This window comes from Lutjanus erythropterus, chromosome 18 (genome assembly GCF_056507025.1).
Source record: "Lutjanus erythropterus isolate fLutEry1 chromosome 18, fLutEry1.hap2, whole genome shotgun sequence".
Taxonomy (NCBI): Eukaryota; Metazoa; Chordata; class Actinopteri; order Lutjaniformes; family Lutjanidae; genus Lutjanus; species Lutjanus erythropterus.
This window is the reverse complement of record NC_139334.1, coordinates 25,485,816-25,508,661: the sequence shown is the minus strand read 5'-3', so window position 1 is coordinate 25,508,661 and position 22,846 is coordinate 25,485,816. Positions and strand designations below refer to the sequence as shown.

At 39.5% G+C, this 22,846-nt stretch overlaps 1 protein-coding gene across 3 annotated transcripts; it reads right to left on the bottom strand.

Annotated features, from left to right (window-relative positions):
* Window positions 1–3,279: 3,279 nt before the first annotated feature.
* Window positions 3,280–22,681, bottom strand: atl1 (atlastin GTPase 1). 3 transcript variants are annotated; one of them, XM_084741995.1, is made up of 13 exons: window positions 22,526–22,681; window positions 16,559–16,809; window positions 13,786–13,920; window positions 13,134–13,238; window positions 11,721–11,771; window positions 11,344–11,400; window positions 10,940–11,032; window positions 10,625–10,763; window positions 8,346–8,473; window positions 7,256–7,312; window positions 6,507–6,578; window positions 5,985–6,416; window positions 3,280–3,959 (listed from the first exon to the last, which is right to left on the bottom strand). In XM_084741995.1, the coding sequence occupies exons 1-13, from the start codon at window positions 22,557–22,559 to the stop codon at window positions 3,846–3,848; spliced, it is 1,668 nt and encodes a 555-aa protein (XP_084598121.1). In that variant the 5' UTR covers window positions 22,560–22,681; the 3' UTR covers window positions 3,280–3,845. The 3 variants fall into 3 exon arrangements, with proteins under 3 accessions (XP_084598121.1, XP_084598120.1, XP_084598119.1); XM_084741994.1 differs by having other exon boundaries at window positions 22,520–22,678; XM_084741993.1 differs by lacking the exon at window positions 22,526–22,681 and adding an exon at window positions 17,576–17,632.
* Window positions 22,682–22,846: the final 165 nt, after the last annotated feature.

The following is a 22,846-nucleotide window of genomic DNA, read 5'->3' as shown; positions in this document are numbered from 1 at the left end:
GGACAACAATTTTAAAAACTGGTCAAGTATTGAGGGAAAACGCTTCAGCCAGCAGATGCAAAACTGAACTGTAGTGTAATCCCAACGGGCAACTTTGCACTGTCAAACTACGTCCACTAAAAGTCTTTGTTTTGTTTTTTGTTTTGTTTAACCAGAATCAGATGTGACATCATTGTTTAAAGTGACCAGACTCCATTGACAAAAACAGTGATTTTACTTTTCTGGTCCACTGCTGCCTCGATTTGCTAGTTTGTTTGTGTTACTGTGTGCCTTCTGTGTTTTTGTTTGTTTCTGTTATTGTGTGACTTAAGGGGTTCTGTTTATTGTCTAATTGTGTTACTTTTGGTGCTTTTAAGAGTTAAAAATCGATCAAGGCAGTGGTACAACAAAGGGGTAAAATGACTGTTTCTGTCAATGGAGTCTGGTTGCTTTGAATGGAGCGATAAAGTGTTTCTGAATCAACAAAAAGGATCTTACTCTTAACAAAAAGATCTTTCTCTGTAGGGAGCCTTTTCATAATGTTGTCAGACACTTAAAAAAAATAAATACAATCAAGATTTGAAAAAATGTTCTCCCCATTAGTCACTTAGAAAAAAACACAGTTGAAAAATACCAATGTTACCCCTTTTAAATCTGAATAATTTAAAAAGTGTGTGTACGAGATTATTTTTTGACATCAAGTGTGATTTGAAAATTTGAAATCTTGAGTATGGACGTCTTGTGGCCAACAGCTAAACTTTTGAAATGAAAATATTTGCAGTGGATTTTTCAATGAGGGAGGAGGAGGAGGAGATGCGAGTTAAATTAACGTAATGAGTCACAAGTAATTATTCGAGCAAGAATAACCAGTGTTTTTATCTTAAAAGATTCCTGGAGGGAATTTTTAAAGAAATTACCCAAGTCTAGTTTTCATTATTTTGGTCCAACTTTATTAGTTATTTCCTTGTAACTAATATTTTGCAGTGCGTGTGCGGAAACTTTAGCAGTGTAGATTCGTTTGACCTTTCAGCACACTGAGGCTCCCACGACATCCGGAGTTGATTTAAGTGTTGATGGGGGCGGCTTTAGGAATGAATTGTTAAATCCAAGAAGAATCATGTGTTTTCATACATTTTTCCCTTTTCTTTTCGAGCAGATAAACACAATGTACAACGTAAACAAATGCTACTTCTCTGACTTATGAATGGACACTTCAACATAGCCATGAAGAAATGGGATTTTAAAACCTCATGGATCTTAAACTGGACTTAGATGGTTCTTTGTGTGAAGGCCTCACTGATGTTGATTATACATTGTGGAAGACTCAAGAAGCCACTCTGCCGCAGTGCCTTTAAATTTTCAACCCTTGAGGTCAAACCTCAGTATAAACTTGCTAAATATGCATGACAGTGTTCCTGTACTGTTGGTGACATGGAGAAAAAAAAAACATTTTGAGTGCTGCAGCTGTACGTGATGCAGACGATTTACAGTGAGCTCTATGATTGAATGAGCTAAAAACAATAACCACAGTTATACAGATGTACAGTAACAGTCTACTAAGCCAAAGTATTCAAACACCAAAAAGTGCTGTCACCGATACAAGCCTTTTGTTTACAGATGCAAGCTGTTTGGGGAACACAAAAAGTCAGGGCCTGGCCTCTTTTCACCATGCAACAGTTTTTTGTTTTTGTTTTTTTTTACAGACGATTCAACTTCAAGGGGTAGTTTGGGTTTTTGAAGTAGGGCTGTATGAGGTACAGTGTGTTACCTAGTAGAAGGTGGTCAGCACATCCCCAGTTTGAAGAAGCAGCAGGAGTACTTCTATAAGCAAAGTATTGTACTATTATAGACAGAATCAGCAGGAAAACATATTTTAACCACCTCAGTTTAAGCATAAGCAATATTTAGAATATTTTCACAGCTTTACCTTGCCATCAGACAGCCTTTTCTGAATGGAAACAGCCGTTAAATGAGCCAAATATTGCTCCCTCGCACTCAACCAGACTCCTTTGGCAAGAACATTAATTTTAGCTTGCAGAACACGGTAACTGCTGGTCTGCCAGGGCCTCGATTATTTGTGTTATGGTGTGACTTTTAAAGCTTTTGTTCAGTTTCTCCAAAGTCACACAATAACACAAACAAACAAACAAATTGAGGCAGCATTAAACCTGCAACTCATGTGTTTCTGCAAGGTAAAATTAGACATTTTGCCAATGGAGTCCAGCTGCTTTGGAGGGAGAGATATTTGGCTCACACAACAGCAGTTTCCCATCGGAAAAGACTGTCTGACAGCACGGTAAAGCAGTGAAAATATTCTAAATATAGCACACACTTAAAGGACCAGTATGTAGCATTTAGTGGCATTTAGGGGTGAGCTTGCAGCCTGCAAACGCCCTCCCCTTCCAAGCCTGTAGGAGAACCTATTGTGGCCAGAAAATTTGCTACTGTAGAAACATGGACATTCAACCTGTCTGCCTCCATGGTCTTTTATTTCTCCAACAGTAAAAATATCTTTTGCCGCTGACCTTGTCCACAGTAGTACATTGCTTAGCTTCTTACACTGGTGCTCCTGCTGCTTCTCCAAACTGGAGGAGCACCAACCCGCCATCCACTGTAGGTAACACGCTGACTATGGATAAGCATGTCACACAGCGCCCACTTTAAATAATCCGAACTATCCCTTTAAGTGTGTGAAGATGATGAAAGAGAAGTGGAATGAGGATCCTTTTCCAAAGCAGGCCTGTCGCCCCGCCTAATAACAACTAGCTTTGATTCCTCAGTGGCCACAGAATAGCTACATTCCTCGGATTTGCTCGAACATTCAGTGAAAAACACAACAATGGTTTCACCCACCACCTCTACATCACAATGGAGACCAAACACACTCTTTCCCCTCAACCTCAGAGACCAAACGCACACATACAGAGGATCACTGGGACGCTGCATAATTACAAAACTGCAAGCGGACTACAAAGTGAGAGATAATGTCAGCTATGTTGTGTGTAAACTTTGAACTGTCGTCACTCTGTTTTTGTCTTTCCACCCAGTGCTCTTATTTTGAAATTAAACGTCAGCACAAACCCTGATCCAGAACTCAAAGTAACACCAACCTCCAAAACAAAACATACTGTATACAACTAATAAATGTGCCACTGAGTGTCTGCAGTAGATGCAAAATCATTTTTACATGTTATGGCACGATACCACTTTGTCACAACCATTAAAACTCAATTTTTTTTTATAAAGAATACCTGGTTTTAGAGCTTAAAGATGACAGACATTAACCATTTACCATGCTGATGATGCTTGTAACGCTTCATTATTTAACATACAGTACATATTTTGGCTTTCAAACATCGCAGATCATAGATATTGTTTCTTATAAACAGCACTAAACTTCAAAGAACAGAACAATCGTCACAAATGGGGATTTCACAGATTTGGCTATACTTTGAAAATCGTCGCCGGTGACAAATGATGGGGGGAAAAAAAGAACCCGTCTGATATGAAATCAACAGCTGACTGGAGGTTGGATATGCCGAGGTCTCCTCTGGCAGAGTGCCTACAGTATCTGTACAGGTGTTGTTATTTTTTTTTCCACAGACAAAAAGTGAGAGACAATGACAAATGGGCATCCATCGCTTGAAAGCAGGCACCCGCTGAGGAGGTGCTCTGACATTGCCTATACATGAACATTATACAGTCCGTTATTAGGTTTAAAGTAGTGGATGTATTGGTGGGCAGCGCCAGCCAATACCAGAATAAAAGAGTGCCTGATGGGTGAGGATGTTCCTCCTCCTACTCCTCCTCCTCCTCCTCCTCCTGTCCATCACCAGGAAGTCCCTGCTGTACTCTGTCTTATCTAATCAGTCCCTCTTCTTGTCCTGCTCCTCGGCAACCTCCTCCACCTGAGGCCCGGGGAAGGCGTGGTGGTACAGGTGCCTGTGATTGGCCGCTACATTATACAGCTTGTAGAGAGCCTGCGGAGGAGAGATGAGACAGAAAGAGGGAGAGGAGGTTAAAGGTGGAGAAATTAACTCCCAATGAACACTTAAGATAAGATGCAGAGGAGCAGTTCTGGGAGAAATGTCGATGGGTGATGGTGACAGAAATAGTCAACAATGTGACACATAAAGTGACAGATAAAAAAGTAACATTTTCTATTATACCCATGTCTACAATGCATTATAACACCCTATAAACATACTTAATAAGCATTATATTGGGCTTATGACATTATGACATATAATTAGTTACACTCAAGTATTCATAGTGCTTTATAACAACAATCATAATCCATTATGACACTTACATGTATAATGCATGTATAATGCATTATAAAGCATTTTAAACACTGCATTATATTGTGCTAATAGAAATGTATAATTACAGTTATTAACAGTCATAATAATTCATAATGTTTTATAACAATAATCATAACCTGTTATTACACTGATGTCTATAATGCATTATAATGCATTTTAAACATACTTATAATAATTAGAATTTATAATAAATACATTATAATGTGCTTACAAAAATGTGTAATCATAGTTATAAGGACTCTAAAACTGCTTGAAACTGCTTTATAACAATAATCGTAGCACATTATGACACAGCTGCTTATAATGCTTTGTAAACATACTTATATGTTGTGCTTATAAAATGTATTATTATAGTTATAAGCGCTCATTAATATTCATAAAACATAATGCTAAATGCTTAACACACTGTAAGACATTTTATAATGACTTATAAAGCCAAGTATCATAGTTCTCCAATTGTAATGCATTATATAAGAGTTATAATGCATTACAACTGTGAAAATTATAATACTTTATGATCCTTGTCAATGAGTGACCAGCAGCAAGTATTATGATACTTCATCTAATAAATTATTAAAGTATATGAGTATAATGCATTATAAGTATGTTTATAATGCATTCGACAGCATTATAAACATGGACATCATAGAAAGTGTTACTAAAAAACCCTTCATATTATATTTATTTGCAAATGTTGCTGTGAGGATCTAAATGAATGATCCATGAAGGTTAATATACTTTATTGTAAGATGTTTTTCAGTGGCAAAAGAATTAGCTGCATGAATTAGGGAACGAGAGCTCAAACTGATCTGTAAAGAAAAGAAGGTCACCTGATCACTTGAGGTCACCTGTCACCCTCTACTGTCCATGTTTTCCTACTGAACACCAACAGCGAACAGCAGGCTGCATTTCAGCAGCGCATGGCATAACATGACCTCATCATTATCAGTAAATCTTTTATTTTTATCTTTTCATTTTAAAGTAACAATTTTGAGGAAACTTGAGCCCATGATTATTGTTCCCAAAGATGCCCTTGCTTTGTAAATATTCCAGCTTGGATTGATCCACTTACCTCATTCGTGCTCCCCTGCAGAGGCATTAGAAAGAAACAAACAAACACTGTGAGCAGCAGATACATGCATACAGTATATAACATAAAACACGTTCAATAACAAGTCATTATTGCTGTGATGAGTCTGGTTTGAGTCTTTCTGCCACTGATTTAAAGGAGACTGTTGCCCTCTAGTGGTTTAGACACTGTCACCTCAATACAGTTCCAACCACTCAGGACGTCTGATTGGACAAAACAAGTGATCTGAGTGAGGCCACTTGGGCTTTGGGAAATTTTGATGGACATAAAGTGATTAATCAGCAGAATAATCAGTGAGTTACAGCCCTAAATTTCTTTTTGTTGTTGGGTAGTTAGCCAGTATCATTTCCTTTTATTTCCTGTCCTCAAATATATATATATTTTTTAGGAAAAAAGTAACTTGATCTGTGTGTTGTGTGTGTCCATGCTTTGTTCGTCTGTGTGTTGACATGTACACAGCTGTTTATCTCTTTCTGGTGCATTATTAATAACATGAACTTGTGTATTGATTCAAACATTGATTAAGTTAGACGGCTAGACAGATTTGTTCTTAACTTCATTAAATGTTTATGTTTTAAGGATTGAATTACCTGGTCCCACAGCGCACCAGCCACCTGGTCGATGACGGCGCCGAGTTCTCGGTATTCCCCGGAGTACCGGATGTAGGCCCAGGTGCAGAGCGTGATCAGCGCCAGACCCAGGATCATGTTACACAAGCTGGCAATGATGTCCACGCCCACAAAGCCTGTGATGCCCGCCGCCACGTACATGACAAAGATGACCACGAACAGGGTGGCCGGCGTGCGGGCCGCGTGGAAAATGTTCTTGGAGTCATTGTGCTTGATGTACTGGACAAAGACCTCGTCGATCTCTCCCTCCAGCTGCTGCAGGTAACGGCGGCTGAACTCCTCGCCTCCCATCTTCTTTACGCCCCGGAACACTTGCAGGGCCTCCTCTCTGATGACGCTGTGTCGGGCCTGCAGCTCGCTGGGGGCCAGGAAGGGCCGGTCGCCCCCACAGACCTGGGGACAGGACAGAGACGGTCAGTGAAGACGGATTAGACAGCTGGTTGAACAGTTCTGGATTTACTTTAAAATCCTGTTTTCACCCACCTCCTCCATCTTCTTGTTATACAGATCCTTCGCTGCTGCAACTGCTGCCAAATTATTGGCCTCCGCTGTCGCCTGACAGGAAGCAGATGAACATATACTGATCATTTATTTTTAAGTAATAAAAAATAACTTTATTGATAAATGTGTCACAACAGGAGAAGTATAAGAACAGATGCTACAAACATCTTTAAAAACCTAGAATACTACACCAGAGTCCAACCAATACTGGATTTGTGGGGCCAATTCCGATATTGATATACTGGCAAATATTCTTTTTACAATGATTCCTCAAAGATATATACTGGAGGCAGAATATTTTAAAATTAACAAAATGATATCAGGGCACTGACACAGTAAAGGTTCACCTGTAGTTTGAAATAATTCAAAACAACTATAAATTAAAAATAAGAATTGAGCAAACTATCTATGTATTAAACCTTAATTAAGACAAGTGATCAAATATACATATAATGCTGTCTATAAAGTTAACATAAAAACAATCTGCATGATATTCTGTTTAAAAAAAAGGTGCATCATATAATCCAACATCAGTCTGATAATATTGGTCGGCAGATATATCAGTCGGCTCTAAAATATGCACATTATAAACATAAAGTGCACCTAAATCAAGTGTGAAAAAACATTACAGTTACTTGTACACCAACATGAACTAAGGTGTATCGAGGCAAACCAGTAAATGAATATGCAATTTAAAAAAATCCACTAGAAAGACAATGGAGAAACTGTACCTGCAGCATGGATTTTGGATGTGGCAGCTCCTCACCTTGGTAAATTTTGATGTACGCCTGAAATAAAGTAAGTATATTGGATTTAACAGTCGTGTGCAGAAACACAGAGTTGCTGGAGTACAGAACAAAAGGACAATATGATTTTAATGCACATTTCATATTTTTTCAGTGTGTTAACGGTAAATGTCATAGTCAACACAACCCCAGTAAGGAGAAGCAGCAGGAGTAATGCTGTACTTGCTTTACTTCATTATATAAACCATATCGCTCTCAACAGCAACCAGACTCCATTGGCAAAAATGGTTATTTTAACTCGCAGAAATCAGGAGTTCCTGGTCCATTGCTACCTTGATTAGTCACATTTTTGGTGAATCTTAACTAATTATTTAAAATGCAGAAGTCACACAATAACAGAAGCAAAACAATAACAGAAGCAAACCAGCAGACAGAGGCAGCGGGAGACCAGCAACTGCTGTGCTCTGCGAGGTGAAAATGATTGATTTCACCAATGGAGTTTGGTTGGTGCGGAGAAAATTATGAAACAACATATATAACAGCTGTTTCCCATCAGAAAAGGCTGTCTGACTGCACGGTTAAGCTGTAAAAATATTCTAAAGATAGCATACACTTGATACATGTGATATTGATCTTTTTAGGTGGGTAAAAAAACATTTTGCTGTTGACCCTGTCCACAGCAGTTCACTGCTGAGCTTCCTACACTAGTACTCCTGCTGCTTCCTCAAACTGGAGGCGTGACAACCACACTTTGAATTATCTGAACTATCCCTTTAATGTCCAGTGCACAGTGAGAGCAAAAACAGCTGATGATAGGCCTTTTTTTCACAGCAGCCATATTGATATGAAATGGTGGGGTTAACACAGGTGTTACCAATGATATTAATTACTTCCTTTGCTGAGCAGAACCTTAATTAGTAGCATTGGTAACATTTGTGTTTACTCCACTATTTCATATCAATACATCTGCTGTGAAAAAAGTCTATTTGACTGTAGTTTTATCTAAAAAAAAAAAAGAAAAGAAACTTCAGTGTTGGGTTGTGTGTTTCGTGGTAACATGGTTCTATGTTCTGACCTTGAAGTACTCCACCAGACCTCTGCAGGTGATTTTGCTGCCGTTGATCTCCTTCACGTCGATGTTACGAGGACTGAGAAGCCACGGGACCAGAACCTTCAGGTTGTTTAAGAAATCGCCATCGATCTCTGGACGGGGAGCAGAGACAACAGCTGGTGAGTGCACGCAGTCTGTGCAGGTATTCAGCTGTGTTTGCTCAGTTATATTCAGCTTCTGGTGTTAGTCCAGGAAATAAGTGAGAAGTACCATCAATTCAGAGCAGCAAACAGTCAGATGAAAACAGCTTGTTTCCCCCGGGTGCTGTTTCTCAAACGCTCCAGTGCACCACCTGCTCCTGCACAATTCATAAATACTCAGCCCTGCACCGGCCGTGTGGTTACATATTTATACCTGATTCAGCTCTGGAATTCAAACAGTGGATTTGTAGATATGCAGTATGTTTGGGATTCTTTCTATTAAGGCCTGTTATACTTAGTCAACCTGTCAACCCAACTCAGAACCTGGTAATATCATCTTTGTTCAGCGCGTTAGCATGCTAACATTTGCTAGTTAGTACAACAGACTGTATAAATCACGGATGGTGCATTAATACACAATACCCATATCACCATACTATTTGGTATGCCATAAAAAGATTCAGTATGTCTCAATATATAGTATGTCAAATGCAGTGTGCCAATAAATACCAGGATGTCCTACTGCAACATGTCGCATTTTGCAGTATGCAAGCCAGCATGCATTTTATTCTGATCCACAGTCCTTTGTGAAGGGTGTATGAGCAAGAGGAAGTAGAGGAAGTAATATCTCCTAACTATGCATACTAAGCGTCACGGTGGTGCAGTGGTTAGCACTGCGCTTCACAGCAAGAAGGTCCTGAGTTTGATCCCCCAGCTCCCCGGCTGGGGCAGGGCTTTTCTGTGCGGAGTTTGCATGTTCTCCCCGTGTCTGCGTGGGTTCTCTCCGGGTTCTCCGGCTTCCTCCCACAGTCCAAAGACATGCATGCTAGGTTAATTGGTGACTCTAAATTGCCCATAGGTATGAATGTGAGTGTGAGTGGTTTTCTGTCTATGCCCTGCGATGAACTGGCGACTTGTCCAGGGTGTGCCCCGCCTCTCGCCCAATGTCAGCTGGGATAGGCTCCAGCAACCCGCAACCCTTACGGAACAAGCGGTTACAGAAAATGAATGAATGAATGTATGCATACTACATGAAACAGTATGTACTCTGTAAGGGTCTCTGCAGTATGTACTAAAAGTGAAAAGAAAGAATGTGATTTGGGATGCAGGGATTGTGAAGCTCACAGAGTGGTGGCTACAGCTGTCGCCATCTTTACATTTCCTGACTCTGTCTAACTCCTGGCTAGTAAGTGGACAAAGGGTTAGCTGAGTGTAAAGGTGAGTTCTGCTCACAGTGCCAAGCCGGCAGTGCCTACATCTACCAGGATGCACTGTGCACAAACTCCTGATGCACACGCCCAAGTTGTTGTGTATCACCACCTGAGCCTATAGCTATTACTCTGTTGGCCTAAACATAGCATTAGATGACAAAAATACTCATCTCGCGTGCCCCCTAGCTGCCTAGAGGTGGAGACTAGAAATCACTGTGACATCACTGGATGCAGGAAGAACAACAGATTTGCAGCAGGAGAACTCACCTTTCTCAGTGAATACAGCAGCACTGAAGAATTTATTGCTTCAACTGACTACATTTACCAGCAACACTGACTGTACAGCCAGATGAAAAGGGCAGAATTTTCCCTTTAAATCACCCAGTGACAGCTTACAGTGACTTATAATCACATTCCTAACCATTGCATTTGTTCAATAGTCCTACATATAATTTGTATTCAGATGTCCTTTTTTGTTCCCTGGGAAACTAATGATCATAATGTTCCAAGTGTCCAGCCAAATCCATTATTTATCATTTAATTACATATTTTTTTAATGATATAACACCAAATAAGGCAGTTAGCCTACATTTTCTGTGATGATGGAGGGTAAGGCATCTGGATAATGGATACGGGGGCACTGGCCCAAAAAAGAACCACTAATTTCACACAAAGTACAGCTGAGGCTGATAGTAATATCTTTAGTTTTTGCAATATTTAGTCATAAAGCAAATAAAGGAAAATCATCCTAAGGGGACCATTAACTGTGTGTACCACAATTCATGGCAATCCTTCCGATATTTGTTGAGACATCTCACAAAAAAAGAAGTGTGGTGCTAAGGAAGGATCAACCTGGAAGACTGAACGAACCAGTCAGACAGAGGAAGCGTACCTTTAATTCTTCCGTCGAAGTGCGGGTTGGTGGCCACTTTGAGGCCGGGGTGAGGCATCAGGAAACAGGAGATGTTGGTGAAGCAGGAGTGGATGTGTTTACGCACGTTCTGCAGCTCCTCGTGCTGGTTCTCTGAGATCTAAACCGCAAAACACGACCACAGGTATCAGGTTTTAGACGGTGAATTAGTTTGGTTTGGTTAGCCTCATGTTTATCTGATACAAACTGCGCACTATCAGTGAGACGTTCAACATCACAGCAGAGAAAACTGATGAGACAGGACAGGGAACTGAAGACTCATCGGTGACAACTGACCTTCAGTCTCTTCTCGAGGAATTTCATGCCTCCTTCCTGTCCGTAGGGAAACTCATATGGAAAGCTCCAGTCTCGAACGAGGAAAATCATCGACTAAGAAAAGAAAAAGCTCCCATGTAACTCCTGTTGATGAATCTTGCACTGTACATTATGCTCAAAAGTCTTGATTCACTGCACTTTTGCAGCAGTTTGAATACCAGACAGCTGCTCACTTTCAAATCCTCTCTGTGATTATCAAAATTTTCCATCGCTCGTTGAATTTCCTTACATAACAAACCTCAATCCAATGTTTCAAGATGCTAAAAACAAACAGATAATATTTTTTAAATGTCATCCTGACATTTGAATGCGATCAGCAGACTGTTGCAAATCCCTCCAGCAAGTGAAATAATGATAAACAGTACCTGGAAAGGTTTGAGGAAAGTCTCCTCCATCGCTAATCTGCCGTACTCGGTGAAAAGCTGTAATAACAAGGATGAGACAAAATCAGTGAGGATGTGACATGTTGTGATTAAGAACCACAGTTATTTTTGTTGTGTCAAAGTTCAGCTAGGATTCCCAAGAAATTCAGTGGGGACACATTAATTCAGAATTTGAATATATATAAAAGTCTGTTCATTACAACTCTTGGGTTCAATGGCATTTCTTTCACAGGATTTTTCTGCTATAAACCAACACATATTGCCAAATATTAATATTTATGACTAACTGGCAATAAGTTTCAAATCTGGACTCCGCTCTTTTAGCTCTCAGTTATGCACGAGCTTGTTGACAGTGTTACCTGCAAGTGCTGAAGGTCGTCCTCTTGTACATTCTGTGAGATGTTGTAAACCTGAAAAAGACCATTCATGTATAATTTCTTAGTGCTTGCAAATGGAGTTTTGTGGTACATCTATTTAAAGGCATACTATTAGACTATATAGACTCATATAAAAATAGTCCGAAATGTTGTAATCTGCAGGGACCCTGTATTTTCTTATTTTTTCCATTATTTTGCTGTGCTTCAGATGCTTTCCAACCAAAAACATCTGCGACTCAACAATCAGTTATCTTTCTGGTGTGTTCACAAACAGCATCTGACAAATTCTGCATATTCTACATTTTATAAAAATCATTCTGGTGTGAAAAAACGAGGAACATAACAGTCAATGAGCAAACAAGGCTAAAAGTTAGCGAATAAGCTAAATGCTAAACGCTCTTAGCATCAATTAGTAGTAAAGACAAAGTGCAGCTGAGGATGATGGGATTTGTGATGATGAAGGCACTAGATCAGTGCTGCCCGAAGCGGTGCCCAGTTCAATTTGGCCTGCCAGATGTTTCTAGCAAAAAAATTAAATAAAAAATAGATGTAAAAAAAAAAATTATAGCCCAAAATGCTGTTTATGTTCTTTTATGTTTTATGGGATAAAATGCTCTTTAAATGGATCACAGCAGGCAGAGTGACACTTTGTGAGCTTGGGATCTTAGTACAATTTTGCACCTTAGAAATACAAGACAATAGCTGTTTGCTTTTGGCCCGTGGGCCACCATTAAGCTCCGGTTTTGGCCCTCCGACGGAAAAACTTTGGCACCCTTGCACTAACTGAAAAATAATGGGATTGCCAAAGTAATTACAACTCATCCTGAAGGGGGACATGAATGTCTGTACAAACTCATTTAAAGATCCCCTCCAGACATGTATTAAAATATACAGTCTGCTTGAAAGAATAATGTGTTTCTTGTATGTTTTTTCAGTAGAAAAATTATAATTTCCACGTTAAAAAGAATCTACTCCTTCTACCTCGTTAAAAATTCCACTATCTATGACTATGCAAATTTTGTTCATTTCTAAAGGGCACAAGATGTCTCCTACTACACGGTAAAGAGCACTCTCAGTGTGTATGTGTTCTTGCAAACTGGAGCAGGATTGACTTTCAAAAACAACCTTCTAGAGTCAAACTCTGCACATACATCACTCTGCACTGTGATGCTCAAATATTCAATCGTATGAACAAGAAGAAAACATGAAGTGAGACTTAAAAACCATCAAGTAGTTGTTGAGATATTTCAATCTGGACCAAAGTGGTGCACAGGCAAACCGCTCACAGAACCACACCACTAGCCTGGCTAAAAATTCAAACCTGCATGCATTAAGTCACATAAATATGCTGATTATTAAAGCAAAGCTGGGTTGGACGGGTGAAAGTCATCGTACCTGCATGGAGCTGATCATGGTGCTCAGAGCGAACACCGTGGCTGAATCCCTCAGCGTCGACTGGCTGTCAAACGTTCCCTGCGTGTCCATTAGCAATACAGCGACCTGTGAAACGAAACAGACGAAGACGCTGACCTCTGCTGCAAGTTAATCTCAGTATGCCTCAGGAAAGTGAGGTGTAACAGAGTATATGGAGGATTAGAGAAGCGCTGGCATGAAAAATTAGAAAGGAGCCATCTGACCTCATCAGCAGGTTGATTTGGTTTTCAATGGTGATTTAAATAAAAAAAGGCTCTTGAAAATAAAGTACAATAAATTAGGATCAGATTTAAAACTGACACCCTGTGGCACTCTGGCTTTTTCCTTTGCTCTGCTGCTGCCTCTCTGCAGACTAAAGATGAGAGACATTTGGCTGATTCAGCCATAAAAGAAGCTACTTAGAAGTGTCAATATGCAAACAATGGCTTCATTAAAAGTTAAACGGCCAGAGTGTGGATTCACTGGGCAGCGTGTGAATGTGTGGAACCATGAATATAAAGGCTTATGGTCTGAGGTTAATAAAGTGTCCGTGTCAGATTTAATTATGTCTCTTTGTACCTGGTTGCATTGTAATAGTCTGCTGAATGCAGTGCATTGTTGTCACAGGCTTCACCTTTCTTCCGTCTGGTTTGTCCACCAGGAAGACCTCGCTCCAGATCTGGATCCCGGTGGTCTCCCTCTCTGAGCCCCCTCTCCAGGAGAAGCCGGTCAAGGGCTCGTCTGCGTCTCCGAGCCAGCTGTCAGACGCCTGAACGCAACAGGATCAGACATGTTGGTGTCAGCGGTTTGAATCTTTATATTGTTTTTATTTAAATGTGGGGACTTTGGTCAGTATGTGGTCTGCTGCTTTCTGTTTTATATAGCAGCGACAAAAATTGCAAACAAAAAATCTGTACTAAAATACAATTATGCACCAATAATATGATGAACATCCCTTTAAAGCTTGAGTACAAAGTTTATATTCAGCATAACTGGACATAATAACCTTTAAGCACAATGTCATTCATATGGTCTGAGAAAAAAAAGTCTTCTGCTCCTCCTCGTCTGTTCTCAGGCTTTAGAAAATCTTGCCCGTGACAGAAGACTTCACAGGTCAGTAAAGTGGTTGACTGTTGAGTCTCATTATCAAAATGTCAGTATTTGACAACCTGAGAATGAGAATCTTTCTTCAGACTGGCTCACCAAACCTTTAACTGCAGCAAGTATATTTTTGCATTCCTGTTTTCTTTTCTGAATGTTTTTTGCAAACATTTTCCTTTTTTTTTTTTTTTTACCTCATATTCTATTATTAACTGATTTAAATGTATATAAATTAATTTCTGTACTGTACCTCCAATAATCAGCTAAATTACAGACTTTTCAATACTGATAAGAGAAGAACAAGTATTATCATAGGACCAGCTGATCTTGTGGCTCTGCCCCTGGATGAGCTTTACATCAACAACACTATTTGTCCCTGCGAGAGTAAAAGCTATCTGCAGTACAGTATTTGTTCACCATAGATTTATTTAAACTATTTTATGTATTTATTTTTTAAGATTTTTTATTGGCGTTTTGCACATATTTCACACATAGACAATAAAGCGTGTAGTCATAATACTTAAAGAAAGAAAATTTAATTAATTAATAAAAACAATCAAAAACCCACATCAGATTAAAAAAAAGGACAAAAGAAATACCAACACAAAAACACACAGCTATTTCATAGTGACTCTGTACCCTGATGCCCAAGAAACTCAGACTATTTTTAATCTATTAAAACAAGTGGTCCTTAAATGATCACTTCAAGGACCAGTGTTTAGGATTTTGTGGCATCTAGCACTGAGTTTGCCAGCGCCTTGTTTCATTCTCCCCTTCCTCAGCGTACAGGACAACCTATAGTGAAATATGAAAGACTGCATGTAGAGCGAGTGTTTGGTTTGTCCGTTCTGGGCTACTGTAGAAACATGGGGGTTCAACATGGAAAATGTCCACTGTAGATATAAACAACTCTTCAGTTTTACACAAATTAAAACATATTTATTAGTATTACATTAAATTTCTGACATATTCTGCCAATAAATCCCTGTAAATCTTAGACACCGGACCTTTAATTGGAATTAAATGTCAGTAAAGTATCAGATACTGGCAGCTCTCAGTAGAAAATTACTGGTACTGAAGTTAGCCAAGTTCCAAGTTGACAAATCCCTGATGACTTTGCTTTATAAACTCATTAACAAGGGTGATGAAAGAAAAATTGCCATCTCTCTGCAGAAAACTCCATCAGAACTGTAAGAAAAACAGTTTCTAAAGAGAACAGAATCCATTAAATGTGACAGCACCCGCCCCCTGCACTTAGAGTTGACGTTCCTGCCCTCTGGTTCCTGCCACAAGCTAAAACACATATAAATTCTCTTTATCTGTCATTTCGCTGCTCCGCTCTGTGAAGTACGGGTCAGCATCAGCTTTCTTTTTCACTAATTTTGCAGCTTTTGTTCATTTTCATTTTCATTATGTGTTGTTTTGTGCGTGTGGCCTTTTATCTTGTGTGTCTTGCACTGTGTTGTTGTTCTTATTGCTACTGTGGCAGAACCAGTGGCCCCTCTGGGACAAATAAAGATTTTGAACTTGGAACACTGGTCGAACCCCAGTATGCAAATTTATACTGCAGTCATCACATTTAAAGGTCCTGTGTGTAAAATTTACAGGGATTTGTGGGCAGAATATGTCAGAAATTGAACATAATATTCATAAGTGTGTTTTCATTAGTGTTTAATCACCTGTTCCCTAAAAATGAGCACTTTATATATTCAGAGGGTGCAGGTCCTCTTCCATCTAAAACCTCCATGTTTCTACAGCAGCCCAGAACGGACAAACAAACAAAACACTGGCGCTTTCGCATTTTTTGTGCGATTTGCTCCCAGTATCAACCGAAAAGATTTGAGGACTACCTTTCTAAATAATTGAGAAAGAAAGCATAACATGACAAAAGAAGGAGAAAAAAATAATTATGTTGTTGTGGTCACATTTCCTCATTTCCACCAGTGTCACTTTTTTGCTTCAAAAACTGATCTATTTTGCGTCACTGCATCCAAGGGAACGTTAGCTAGCTAACAGTGGCAAAAAAAACATTTACCTGATGGTGTGTCCTGATTGGCCTGGGGATATTCTAATGTAACTTGTCACTGAAATTTAGATAAAAATAAAAATAACTAGCTTTGAAAATTACCAAAAGTAAATAAATAAATTAATTTTAATCTAACCATCTGATAGTGCCACCCCCCTCTGTGGTCCACTGGATAGTGCTCTGAGGCTTTAAATTTCACCTTTGAGCAAAAGTAAAAAAACAAAATAAAGCTTGTGTTGCATGTTTAAGGCTCAACTCCATACCCTGCACTGATACTTACGTGGTTGTACATGTAACGCAGCATGAAGTCCATGAGGAAGGACTTGCCCTTGCGGAAAGCTCCGGCCACAGAGATGGCCACCACCTCGCGGTCTCTGACCTCCTCGGCCAGCAGGATGCGGCCCAGCGCCGCCTCGTCCAGCTCGAAGGTGTGGTCGTCTTTGACCAGCAGCACCTGCACGGGCCGGGCTCGCCCATCCGGCTCCTCCTCCTCTGAGCTCCAGTCGTAGACATTTTTGTCACTGAGGGACCCTGGAAAGACAAAACAGAGGGAGGAAAAAGGATCAAATAATGTAGTAGGGCCCTGGAGAAAAAAGGAGTGCGAGTTGCCATATTTTAGAGGCGTCTGTCTTCTTCTTCTTCTTGGAACTAGTTGGCACTCGGTTACTCGAGATAATCCACAGACCTTGTTGTGAGCAGTTTCATGTAGGAAGTATTTTCTTTCTACCAAACTGAACCAAACCCCTAACCGTGTCACTGCGCAGAAGGAAGTGTGCATCTACTCATGGAAGAGAGGCCCATGCTTGTCACAGTGTGGGATGTAAACATGAATGTTGTCCTCTTTGGCTGACCTGTAACATTAGCAACACTGAGCTAGCTAGCAAGATGAGCACCAACTCTGATTTCCACATTGATTTTCAGAAAAACTGGTTGATCTTCGATTTGAGCGTCTGAGGCCGTCCGTCATTTCTCCAAAATCATATTTTACTGGCAGGTGAAATGCTGTCTACACAGAGACGCAATTTCAGTGCACTAATTTTTCATATAAAATCTCATAAAGACTTGCCAGACATTGCAATGAGACTTCTTAATGTAAATTAAAGAAACTGTTCTTTTCCTGTAGTCTAACGAGTACAAGTACTTAGACATATGGGTCACAGGACTTCCTAAAAACTTGGTATCTCACCCGGTGGCAGTGCATGGTCACCAAACCTGCCCAGGAGCTAACTGAAGCATGCGCGTGTGGAAAAAATTCTTCGTCTAAATCGTGAGAGTTGCTAGTTCTCTGAAGAATTACCAAGACGGTATGATGGATCAGATCTCTTTACTTCATGCAGCATGGCGAGAAGACTCAAGCACAATGTTCTCTGAGGGTCTCCTACAAAATATCTTGCCTTATATACAAGAACAACAGCTGCTGATTTTATTCAATCATTCCTTCTTCCAGATGTTAACAATGCGTAAGCACACTAGCCTTCCTGGGTACAATGCTGCATTGATTTTACACTCAAGCTTACAGTCAGTACATTGATTATTCATCAGAATTGTTCATCTTTCACACATGGAAACGTCATGAAAAACCACAGTGATCTGGGTGAAGTACCAAGTTTTAAGGAAGTCCCTAGTGGTTGCAGCTTAGGTGCACTGAGACTGTAGTATAAAGAGTTACAAACAAATTTCATGAATATGAAAATGAAGTGGAAGAGTGGGTTAAACACAAGACTTTCATCAAGGCAACTGTTGAGTTGAGTCCTGGCAGTTTTTTGTCTGGCTTCCAACCGATATATTTGGCTCTAGTTTCTTAGTGAAGGTCCAAAGTCACAGTATGCTGTTATTTACACATTGCAGAGGACTGAAAATGTCAAATCCTGATGATAATATGGTCTAAATGTGATCATTAAATCAATGCCTTCAAATGTTTACTTTTGAACCTATCCTGAACGTCTGCTCACAAGGTCTGTGGATTATCTTGAGTAACTGGGTCATAATTTCTAGAAAGAGACACTGGTGTTGAGTTTTTCAAATATTTTTTTTTTTATGCTTTACCACAAGTTGAGAAAAGGCAGACATCTCTACAGCTGATATCTCCAAAACTCTGCAACTCACACCAAAACAGTCTAGATGGGTAAACAGCACTATAGGCAGGAGGAAAAATCTGTATTTTTGCTTTGTGGGTGGACTATCCCTTTAACTAAACATGGTCCAACTTTGAATATAGTTGCATGCAGAAAAATGATCATGATGATGATAATCTGCTGACATTTTTCTACATAATTACTTACTAATTAGCACTGGGAAATAAACTAAAATGCTATTATACGAGTCAGTAAGCAGCCAGAACTTATTCTCAGTGATGAGATGCAAACTTAGTGGCCCATTAGACAAGGAAACAGAAATGTTGAGTCCATTATTTCTTCCTGTTTGCCCCAGTCAGATCAATATCACCGCCTGCGAGCTTGTTAATACTAATGATGAATCACGCCATGCTATCCATCCATTCCTCCATCCCATCTGTTTGTAGCCAATGAGATCATGTGCATTCAGAGATCTTTCCGGCACTTTCCAGGCAGTGACTCAGTGTGTTTCCAGTCTCTGCTGTCTCATGTAGAGCGCTCACACTGCATGACCGTCCTGAATCTGATGCAGAGATTTCCACCTCCAAAACCCCCATACATGTAAATATATGCAGCATACTACAGCAAACTGTCCGGCCAATGATATTCTGCAATAGGAGCGGGTATCGCTAGGATTTTAATTAATATCGATACTGATACTCTCATTGATACTACTTGCCATAATTTGGTGCAAAAACTAAAGGCATGACATGAAAAGTTTTTTTGTTTTTTTTTTCTGAAATAACAGTTGAATTATTTGAGTTATTGCATTTAGCTGCATTTTCCATAAATTTAGTAAAGTAAGCTCACATTTAAAACATTTTGCCCTGTTGTCTATATATTTTTTTCATTACATAAATACTGATAGCAGCGTAATTTGTCCAGAATGTTATTAATCTTTTGGTACATTTGGCGCAAAAATACATAAAAACATGACATGAACAGATGTGAAAAGATTAAACAGTTATTTCTTACTTTTTTTGCAGAAATAAGTCAACTTATTTCCTGAGCTGTTGAATTTAGTGGCATTTTCATGGCTGATGCTGATAATGATTTTAGTGGGGCAAAAGTCACCAATTACCAATATGGTGGCTGATAATGTGAATTTTTAGACCTTTTCTATGTGAACTGTGCACCAATATGACTATTAAAGGTACTCTGAAGGCTGCTTTCTTAATCAATTAACTTTACTGAAGAATATTTAACTAAAGCATGTAAAATCATTTAAAATGTACATTCATCCAATTCTAGAAAATAAGTCTGAGAAAAGAATCAAAGAATAAATAAAAATAAAATCAACAGCTAAATAAATGTCAGCATCAGTTAATTGCTAACTCTGACACCTGCCAGAGAGCTCCTCTTGTTCTCATAAATGTTCCCCATTGTGCTAAATTTAAATTCACCTAAAGCATTGTTTTTCTGTACTGTATGTTCTGTAAAAAGAAAAAAAAACACTTTCATATCAGTGCATAACAGAAAACATATACACCAATACTGATACATCTGTGATCAGCCAATATCAGGCCCATATCAGCTGATAATATCAGTCTATCTTCTCTATCTATTTAACACTACATAAATACTGACAGCAATATTGTTCGTCCAACAGCTGATAAATATTTCAGTATGGACCAGTCAGGAACCGGTTCTCGATACCCATGGGCCATTCCACTGAATCGGTGCCTTTCCCATCTTCTGGACATTAAATAAATAAATATGCATGAAATGAATCTGTATAATTGCAATTTGAAGATGCATCGTGTAAAACCTTAATAAAATCTACCTAGAACACTGAAAAAATAGAATTTTACCCCGTCTTCACTCTTTAAACACAACACCACGAAATGTAACGTGTGTTACATTTTTACATTTTTACATACAAGTGTGTGACTGTTTTGTAATATTGTGTGGCTCTAAATTCCCATTTTCTCATCAGAAATTCATAATATGTTAGTTAAAATACACATTTTAGTTGTGTTCCCACGCTTTTATCCATTCCTGTTACCCTGTCACACTCACCCCTCTGAAAATTTGGGACATTCCACAAATCACATGACCAACAGGAAGCAGCATCATTGGAGTCTCCTGAAGGCCATGGGAAGATCAAAAGTAAGTTCACTTCCTCTGTTTTCTGTATTTGTTATCATATTGTAAGTATATAACATTCAGTCCTGTTGCCTAAATGATTTCTTAGATGTTATTAGGTTTTTTTTTTTTTAAATAAAAGATATTTCAACTTTGACTGTTCTCATACTGATGCCATGTGGCTGGATTTCATGTATTTGCTAATGCACTGCTAAAAACTTTCTGCTTTCAGTCCTTTTATGAAAAAAAATCTTCCATTTAGAAATCATGTAGAGCAAATAAATGAAATAGGCTGAGGTTGACCACTGCACAGTTTGGATGGATAAACGAGTGTGTTGCACAGTGCTGACAAAAGGATGAAGAATTAAAGTTGCAATGTGTAACAATCGGGCAGCAAAAATGAGTAGTGGAGCCCAAATGGCTAGTTGGAGCAATAGATAGTATATTAAATAGATGAAATCCTATTTAATATACAATCTGTGTTTGAAGCAGGTTGTTTCCCCTCGCCGCTTCCTCCCCATACTCGAGGAAGCTCAGGCAGGCAGCAGGAACACTGCAGGAGTGCAAGACAAGCAAGTTCACTGACTGCCTGTCTCACTGCCTGCCAAACTCCATTAACATTTTGTTCAATTTAACAGCTATAAAACATCCACTCCTCCTAAAAGAATATTAATGATTTCTTATGGCTCATAAACAGACACTTACTCATTCCAGAAACATTCGGCATTAATTTGAAATGTAATTGACATGAAACAATAACACAAGTTATGGGAATAGAGTTTTCAAAGGAGCACAGCACAGCTGCAGTGTTGTCAGAGAAGCAAGTATTTCAACTTGGCATGTTTCCTTAATCTCTGATGACATATCATGGCCATTTTATGATTTAAGTTTAGTTTTTAAAATATATAACATGTCCATGGCACAGATTCGATCCCTATTCTGCAAGGATTCAAAAAAAGGAAGAAAATCCTCAAACAGATCACTCACTTCCAGTCTGTGTGGCTGCTGCTGTGATGTTCATTTTAAGGATGTAATTGCAAATTAAGCATGCCTATGAGTGTTACAAAGCCACTGTGACAGATTAAGGAGTAGCAAAAAAAATTTTGGGAGCGTGCTAAAAAATTAATGAAGGGTGCCAAGAATGCACAGTGAATAATTTAAGGAGGAAACATCCAGGGCCTGAAGAGGACTGTCAGTTTGACTCCCCATCTCCTGCAGAAGAAGAAGAAGTCGGAGAAGGAGGAGGAGGCCTCACCCGGGCCTGCCTCCCTGGTTAAACCTGATCATGTTACCACTGCTGCCCTTAAAAACAAGCAAAGAAGACGTCAGAACAGAAGCACTGTCTGCTTAAAGTGGGTCAGCCCAGATAAACTCTCTAATGACACACAGCAGCATTTTCCCCCTCTTTTCCATCAACCTTGATACAGTCAGTCATTTTTCCCCCCTCTGCAGGCCTGGATTTAAAGTTAACATGGGCCATGGAGTGATGTCAGGGACAATTAGGATGCTGTTATTATCATAATCATAGTGGTGGAGGTGATGATGATGATGATAGCAGTGATGATTAGTATAAAGATGATGGTGACAAGCTATTTACTGATGCAATATTACATAATTTGATGGCAGATGCACCAAAGAGCATCACAAGAGGCTCAGTGTGATAAATAATAAGATCAGAAGGTTATTTTCAGGCCTTTTGGGGCCTGAACCGCCCTGACAGAGTATTTTCTGTGTTGATTATTAAAAAAAACATCCCGTTTTAATGGTGAAACATATTTTTTTTATTTATAGATGGTCGCTTATGCTTGATTGCTCCATTTAGTGAGGGGAAAGCGGCGTATTTCTCGCTGTAAGATATTATCAGGACCAAAATAAAAACACCGTGGTCACATTTTACTCGAAACGAAAACAAGCCCTTCACGGTGGAGTCTGAAATAAACATCTAATTGGCTGCATTGCTTTGACACCCTCGCCTCGACGGGAATAATAAAAAAAATGTGTATGTGCGTCAAGGAGAGCAAAATATCAAATGTTGTACGTACACTCACCCCAGCTGTCTCTGTCTTTGCGGTGCTTCGCCATAATACTGTCCGTATAACCCTCCGTTTGTCCGTGAATGAGCGACCCTAGTCGGTAGTCATGGGTGTCGGGGGTTGGGAGGAGGAGGATGCTCCACCAAAACGATGCTCGCTCGTATCGCAGGAGGATGATGGAGCTTTTTATTCCCAGCGTGATGCAGGATCCATGCATGCAGCCAGGGGGCGCTGTTGTCTGTTGTTCCCACTCAGTGTGCAGCAGCAGTTTAATGATGCAAAAAAAAAAGAATGTGATTCAACCTGCATTGTGTTAAAATGAGTGCAGACGCACAG

Excerpts from the sequence above, each read along its gene's own strand:
- atl1 (XM_084741993.1), bottom strand. The coding sequence starts at position 17,618 with ATGCTGCATGAAGTAAAGAGATCTGATCCATCATACCGTCTTG. Across the intron at positions 11,033-11,343 it reads CTTTCCTCAAACCTTTCCAG|TCGATGATTTTCCTCGTTCG; the intron begins GTACTGTTTATC and ends TTCTTTTCTTAG. Across the intron at positions 6,579-7,255 it reads ATCCAAAATCCATGCTGCAG|GCGACAGCGGAGGCCAATAA; the intron begins GTACAGTTTCTC and ends GCTTCCTGTCAG.